The sequence below is a fragment of the Notothenia coriiceps genome, unplaced genomic scaffold, assembly GCF_000735185.1.
Source record: "Notothenia coriiceps isolate Sejong01 unplaced genomic scaffold, NC01 NC01_scaffold00009014, whole genome shotgun sequence".
In the NCBI taxonomy this organism is placed as follows: domain Eukaryota; kingdom Metazoa; phylum Chordata; class Actinopteri; order Perciformes; family Nototheniidae; genus Notothenia; species Notothenia coriiceps.
The window spans coordinates 62,351-70,271 of NW_011341715.1; the positions used below are offsets into that span (position 1 = coordinate 62,351).

Genomic DNA, 7,921 nt, shown 5'->3' on the forward strand with positions numbered 1-7,921 from the left:
TTTAGCCGGGCCGGCTCAGATGATTGGTCGTGCTTTTTACAGCGCCACGGCTTCCACAGATGATATTTTTTAATGTATTTATTGCTATCGGGATGTTAAGAGCATTCCATGGAATATAACAACAAGTGTTTCTGAAATAAATTACATACCCCATCTTTAACATTACTTTTTTCCATTTTTTGTTTTTACAATTATAATTTATAATCTTATATGAATATATCTGGTTGTATATACTGCTCATCTTCCATAAAAGAAAAAAAATGTATTTCAGTTTGTGTTTTATTTCAGTTTGATGCATACAAATACTGCACTGTATATGATGATTGCTGAAAATGCACTTTTACAGTACCATAAAAGGCCAGCTCGACCAGTTGGTAGAGGCTCATAAAAACAAAACTGTGGTCAGTCAAAAAAATAAAATTGTTTGTGGTTATTTGTGTTTTCCATAGCTTTTTTCTTGGTCTGGTAACTACCAGAAAAGCTATGGAAAACATATTTTTTTTAGTTAAAGGCAGTTATGTTCCACCAAATTCACAACAAAAGAGCAAATGCAAGTCTCCTAAAATGTTAATTGCTATTTACTTTTACCTTAATGTAGGGAAAGTATATTTCCATGTTGATGTAAATGTTGAAATTGATATAAAGATGGAGGAAATATAGCAGAATGAAGAAACTCTATGCATGAGTGATAGTCCAGCAGCCTGTCACATTAACATGACACCGGTCTGCTTTGCTCCAGGTTAGACAATGAGAAAAAGCAATATACTTTCCACATATTTCCTGTCTTATTAGAAAGAAAATGTCATTATGGGTATCAGAGAGACATGTTAATGAGACATATTTCTCCTTTCAACATGTGGCAGTTACCTGATCGCTGTGCTCTGCGTGGGCCCGTCGGAGAAAGCGTCCAGGTCTGCGAGGCCCAGGCTGGACGCACTGCTGGTCCCGTTCCTGTTCACCAATAGAAAAAAATATAACAGAGAGTGTGTTTAGCATGTAAAGCATCCGACATGATCCCTGGCTTGTGAAGAGAACAAAAACCAGGGGCAGCGATGCAGGTCATGTTAGTCATTAGCTGGTGATTTACATTGACAACGAAAAAGCTGCAAGAGGGATTGGACGCTCGAGGTGGGAGGGCTGTGGGATTTTAGTCCAACAGCAAGCCTGTCTGAATATGAAAATGAGGAGATTAGGGGTGGTAGTTTAGGCCTTAGGTCACAACATGGATCTGGGGATGAGGTGATTTAAAGTAAGCAGGTACATGGAGAGGTTGCAGAGGGCAGCGAGGGTAATGGTGGTGCAGACAGCTACTACAGCAGTTAATAAAAGCAAAAAGCAAGAAAGTTGTATCATTGCCACACTTCCCTTTTCTCTATAGCTTCACGTCTTAAGATATAAATAGATTTTAACATGCAGTAAACGATGCTTACTATATCATTTGGGTTGTTAAATGGCACCTTTAGTTGCAGCCAGTATATTATGGCTTTTATGAATTGTCTTCTTTTTGGTTTGTCTTTGATTATGTGTTGTTTTTGATTATTATGTGTTGAATGCCTATGTGAAGCACTTTGAATTCCCTCTGTGTCTTAAAATGTGCTGTACAAATAAACTAACCTTGAACCTGCATATACAATTGGAGTGCATGCCATCCCACAAACAGAAAACATGATACGGCTAAAGATTCAGATTGGGGTGCCCTTCCTATCTGAGATGCAAGCTCAATAAAAACAAAAAAGACCTAGCTTATGTCAACAAGCAAGCGCAGAGCAGTGACTGAAAGTAGAAAATGTTGGTGTAGCTAACACGAATGAGAATTTGATGAAGCAGAAGATGGTGTAGCAAATGTTCTGAACTAGAGGTGTTAGATGTGAGAGGTCACAGCCCTGCACCGCTGCAGGAGGTTGTGTGTGGGGTGGAGGCAGGGTCTAGCCCCGAACAGTATGCCAACTATGGAGAGGGCTTCGTGGAGAGAGCTCTCTGCCATACACCGCCTCAGCAGGCGTGGATATTGCAGCAGCGGGGGGGGTAGATTGGCGCAGGAGAGCACAGGTGTCAGTTAGCGATGGGCCGATGAGAGTGGGGTGAGGGTGGGAGCAGCAGCGTATACAGGAGCAACGGTTACTGACCCCTCGCTCAGCTGGATAAAACTACTGGTCTCCTCTTGGGGGTCATCCTCGGGGGTCATATGGGACCAGCTCCCCGTGCTCTCTTCACTGCTAGCACTCATTGAACGCTTGTCGCTCTTCACTACTGCAGCCCCCGCCACAGCTGGCCTGTCCCTCTCACTGCTGGGGAGAGCACACCGTAAGATGGTGGGATTGACTATCCAATAGTTCTGCACAGTTTCTGCTGCAATGTGTGGTTACTTTGGCTGTTTGCCCAGTGCCACTGTGTAAACACTGAGTTCTCTCAAAATGCATTTTAAGGCATCGATTTGTCTCTAAAAAATAAACATAGAATACATCTCAGTAATCTTACTTCAAGCTCCGAAGGCTTGTCATTTGTATACCTAAGGCTAATTCATTTCAATATCTTCAATCCATCAACAAACTGCATTCCCAAGCGGCACTAGATTTTCCTCCAGAAGCGGATTAAATTAGCTCATAGTCAGCAGATTTCGGGCTGCCATCCTTGACAATTCCTGGAGGAAATCAGGTTTTATTGGCTAGGCTGAGTAATTGAGGTTCACTTTTACACAAGGGACAAACAGATGCACTCCACTTGTTCCTGGATTACATCTATTGTTAAGTTAAAAGGAGCGTGACTCTCCTGAAGCCCTTGAGCCTTTCAGCTGTTTTCCTCTCATTCAATATTCAACAAGTCTTAGTTTTGATTATCTAAAGCTCTTCTCTCAATTAAAGACCCCATTTGTGGATAAGTAAAAAACTTTTTTCTTCTATCTACCCAAATTAGCCGCTCTTTCCACCTCTACATTTCTAACAGGTTCATTTGACTCCAGACTGAGATGCATTATTAACTTCTTCAGTCTTCATTACCCTCAGAATCACCACCAAAATGTCAGCAAACACTCTCCCGCCTCCTCTGAAAGGCCACTGAGACACCTGAGTTTTTAGAATTAGGGTGAATTTGCAATGCCACTGGCCATGTCAAATATGATATTAATCAACATAGCCTTTTCGCAACCCACACCCAAATGCTTTGCTATTTTAGTTGTGTCAATGTAATCCAAATATCTACTGAGTGGTTATAGTGGGTTAGCCAAGTGTTAGAGCAGCTAGAACCGATCAAGGTGAGTCGATCAGCCCAACGGTGGATAAAAGATGAAGCCACTAAAAGCTTTCTGCAAACACAGTACATCACCCTGACAGTGGGAGACAAGGCCCAGCCAAAGGTTTGTCAAAGCTCACACACTACTCAAATAAATCACTTTTTACAGCAAATAGATGTCTGTGAAATACCGTAGAACTCTTAAAATAGCCGTGACAGTTGTAGGATTGCATTTGCTAATTGCTAATTTTCTTGGACAATCTTTACCTCTACTTATCATTACTCCTTAAGATAATCTTTCAACATGTAAGAATGTTCTGTTGCTGGGTGTAAAAAACGTTCTGCTTCAAGGGGATTGTCATAAAAAAAAGTTAGCAGTGGCCTACCTGCTGCTGTTGGCTGGAGCTCTCTCTGTACGTTTGGTGACCGATGCTTCTGGGGCCGTATGCTGAGGTCCTCTTCCAGTCCTTTCTGGGTTTGAAAGAGTCTCTTCATCCCTCTGATCTCCCTCGATGTGGATCACAGGAACATCTCGGGGGGCCCTCATACGGGGCGCACTGCTGTCACCGGACCCTACTCCGGTACCCGTCTGCTCCTGGCTGGACCTACTCCGACTAAAACTCAGATGAGATTGTTTGAACCCCCTCCTTCTTTCTCCAACAGGCATGTGCGACTGTGAGATACACCCAGATGAACCCCCAGCTGCATCTTGTTGGCCGCCCATGGCAGACTTGCCAATATCTACAATGTCAGCTGCCATGCGATTGGCAAACTGCTGCACGTGGGGCTGAGAGTCCGCTGCTGCCCCCAGATCAATACTGTCCTCGGGATCAGCAATGATCTTGTTCTTTCTCATCAAGGACTCGATGGAGCTCGACCACGTCTCATGAATCAGCATGTCAGTGATCTGGTCCGTCCCTCCCCTCTGATAGAGGCAGGAGTCGGACTTACACAGTCCTGTGGCTGACAATGAGATGGTGGGGAAGATATTCAGCGTGTCTCCATGCATGTTCCGGGCGAATCCGTCAAAAGAGTTTGCCTTAATGGGCGAGTTGACGGTCAGTCGCGAGTCCGAGGAGCGCCGATCTGGGACGGAGGACTGTCGTATGCAGAAAGGAGTTCTAGGAGAAGGGGGGAACAGGCTGTTGCTCCACTCCTTGGTCTTGGCGATGCCATACTCTCTGTTTTCCTTGTCCATGTCCCGAAGCATAAACCTGTAGAACTCCTCTGTGATGCTCTCTGTGCTGGACTGTTTGGACAGGCAGGATGAGGCCCTGACATTAAGGTGTCCGTTTTTCTTTGAGGCGGCCTGTTGAACAGCTGCCGTCAGAATGCTGGTGGCATTTTTCCCTGCGTAGTAGTCCAGCAGAAGGTCAAAGCCTCTGCCCTCAGTCTCCATCTGGTTGACCATGAACCGTGAGAACTCATCCGTGATGCTCTCACAGCTGGACTGCTTAGAGATCGAGCTACCACGGCTCAAGTTCTGACCTAAGCGATTGCCGAGGCCCAGGGTGTTGGATGTGCCTGAGCGGTCTGAGTCTTCTTCTGGAATACTCTCATAACTTGAAGCTTTCCCACGGCTCCACCTCTCACACTGCAACCTGCTGCGTGGCAGGCCCGTTTTGGAGGTATCAATCACATTGAGCTCAGGGCAGTTCATGATCCTGGCCGTGACTTCGGAAGCAAAGAGGGCAAAAGGGTCCTGTGGTTCGTCCAGGTTCACTGATTCATCCACCACCCGGTTCACCAGGCGCTCCATCAGCTCTGGTTGCTCCTCTGTTTTCCTCTTGATCTCACTGAGGCGTGGAGCCCGGTGTTTCTTGGAGGCAGCATTGCTGTTCTGTGCCTCTTTCCTCCTGAGCACCGTGCGGCAAGCAGGGATAAAGTACGCCTCTGACCCATCGGGACACGACCCTTTGAGGGCACAGAACCACGGTTGTTTCCCAGTGTTGTTTTCCAGGCAGATGGCTGCCAGTTCTGTGGCCATTGACACCACTGTGGCAGACAAATCATCTGCATAGCAATTAATGGGTGTCCTAGTCTCTGAATCCATTCTCCAAGATAGAAGAGAACTGCAGGAGTTGAGGGAGGACTGGGGTGTGAGGGAGGACTGAGGGGTGAGAGAGGACTGTCGGCTGTCGTTGCTTGTCACTAGACGTCCTCTCCTCTCTGTGCTGTGAACCTGGATTTCACTCAAAGGTTCTCTGATAGGACCACTGCCCTGCTGGGGGTCAGAGAAAGATCTAGACTGACTTTGTCTGCATGAGGACTGATGCTGGTCTTTGCTGTGAGCTGTGGGGGAAAATGACATTTGATCATTTTCTTCAAGCAGATATTTATCCTTCCACCCAGGAAACATGGGAAGCTTATCTGTGCAGTGTGGTGCGCTGCAGTGGTTCTCACTATTAGTGGACTGGCTATGGCCAACTAAGCAGTGTAATTGACTTAATGGATCCTTACTCTCCTTAATGTTAGGAGGCTCCCTAGCACACGTATCACCCTCTTGTGTGTCATATGGCCCTTGGTCAAATCTAGAGACGTGACTTATTTTCTTCTGTGTCAAACAAAGGATATCGAACAGCAGGTTGTTAACGCTGTCCTGCAGGAAAACCTGAAGGCCTGGTGCATCTTTTCCGGTACCCTCCAGTTCTTTTTTCTTTTTTGCTTTCTCGAAAGCATGCTTGAACAAGCTGTCTGCCACCTCATTTATTAAGTCATCCACCTCTCTTTCATCCATGTAGGATTGTTTTGGACACGTAATGCCATCTACTATCTTGTTATGCGTGGCCTCCAGCAGATGGGCGACACTCTTGTAGCCTTGCGGTTGAGTCAGTACCTCAGCTGCTTCCCTGTGTAGGACCTCAGCAATGTTTGCCCGAAACGCCTCCACGCTGGTGCCCTCTGCCACACTGCAGTGCAGCGTGACGGCCGCAGAGGCTTCGGCCGCAGACATCAGACCACGAGATGCCGTGTAGACTTCGGCGGACTCTTCGTCAGAATCGCCGCACTCCGCTGACCCCTCTGTTAGCTCCACAGCCGCTACAGCACCAGCTACCTGAGCCATGCCACACATGGCTGAGGAGAAGGAGTAGTCAGATCCCTCCTCTGGTTCATTCAGATCCTCCTCTGGGTCTTCCTCCTCAGCCGATTCCATGGCCAGCTGTTCGGTCAGCTGCGGGTTGGTAATGGTGCCAATGATACTGGCAGCACAGGCCAAAGCTACCTCCACATGTTTGGATGGATGCCCTCCATTGTGGTGGGGGATGTCAGCCTGTTTCCCTTTCTCTGGCAACTCACTGGCGTTGGCAGGGATATCCTGGAGAGGCACATGAGACACATGGGTCTCAGCCCACTCGGCAGCCCCTTCAGAACTGTCCGGGCTTTGAACTATAACAATCTTGGGGAGTTCAAAGGAGCAGGTGCGCTGTTGGGAAGGCCCTTTGGTCTTTGAGGAACCAGTGGCGTTGGGAGGACGACTAGAGAGGGACACGCTGACGGCCGCCTCTGAGACAAAGGAGGTTTCATCCTGAGAGAGGCGTATGAAGGCGTCTTGCAGTACCGACTCAGCCAGATTGGTGGCGTAGTGACCAGCTGATTCCTTAGTGTGGAAGCTGGCTCGCCGATGCTGCCCTCCCCTTTTCCCCTCTGCTTCCTCCCTGTTCTGATGGTGGGCCAGCTGGGCTCTCTGACATGACAGCCTGACACAGTGTTTGTGTGAAGACTCAGCCGAGCTCTCTGCCAGGTCACCACTCTCTGCTTCTGTGAGGAGACAGAGAAAAACAGAGGAGGACAGGGAATGAAACATGTCTTCACTGATTAAGGAGCTGCTCCATCAGTTTGCAAAGTGTCACAGCAGTAAAGCCTAACCTTGTTTTACCTCTCCCTGAATAATGGAGTTGGGTTTTGTCTTTCATTTCCCCTCATTTAATTCACCAACAACATAACAACATTTTAATACATAACTTTCTCTCATATCATGCATTCTTAGTCAATAGGGAAATCTGCCAGTGCTTTCTATACAACTGCAATTTCAAAAGTCTAAAATAATGTTTAGAATATACACACTTATTTAGTGTGTAATAGTTTTAGTTAGATATTAGACCCTCCAGAAAAACGCGATTTTGCGATCGCAGAATTTACCGCATAATCAGCTAAATGGCGCAGATTTTCAAAAGGCCGCATAATCCCCACATTTTTCCACACAAAGTTGAAAAAAAAAAATTAACTCGTCTTGACGTGACGTCATCAGCTCGCGCATCACAGAAGATAAACAACACCGTATAGAGTGAACGTGTGGAGCTCACACGATAGAGAAAACACCAAGATGAAAAAATCTAATCCATCTCATTTACCGACGAACATTTCACAAATGACCGTGCAAAAAGTGGGGCGGAAAACTATCTGCACCCGGCAATCCGTGTGTTGGAGCATAGAGAAAATCGACGGGGACTGACCTACTTTTGATTTCATAAAACATCGAAAATCTGCTTTTTGCTTTCTGGGCTGCTGCGGTACAAGAAAGCCAAACACACTCACGTTAACCGAGGCATCCAACTCCAAAACCCCTTCGATGGGCTAACAAGAAACGAAGTGAGTACCTACAGATTGAAGACTGGTCCCAGGGTCTGACATTAAGGACGCCCGATGGGCCGGGGCATCAGTATTTTAGCCGGGCCACTGACCTCACTGCTGG

At 46.8% G+C, this 7,921-nt stretch overlaps 1 protein-coding gene across 1 annotated transcript in view; it reads right to left on the reverse strand.

Annotated features, from left to right (window-relative positions):
- Positions 1–7,142, reverse strand: part of sphkap (SPHK1 interactor, AKAP domain containing) — a 50,865-nt gene extending 43,723 nt beyond the window's left edge. The window contains exons 1-4 of the mRNA XM_010770687.1: positions 7,106–7,142; positions 3,615–6,987; positions 2,127–2,288; positions 868–951 (exon numbers count right to left, since the gene is read on the reverse strand). Of these exons, the coding sequence (XP_010768989.1) occupies positions 868–951; positions 2,127–2,288; positions 3,615–6,987; positions 7,106–7,142 (3,656 nt within the window). The remainder of the gene's footprint in view (positions 1–867; positions 952–2,126; positions 2,289–3,614; positions 6,988–7,105) is intronic.
- Positions 7,143–7,921: the final 779 nt, after the last annotated feature.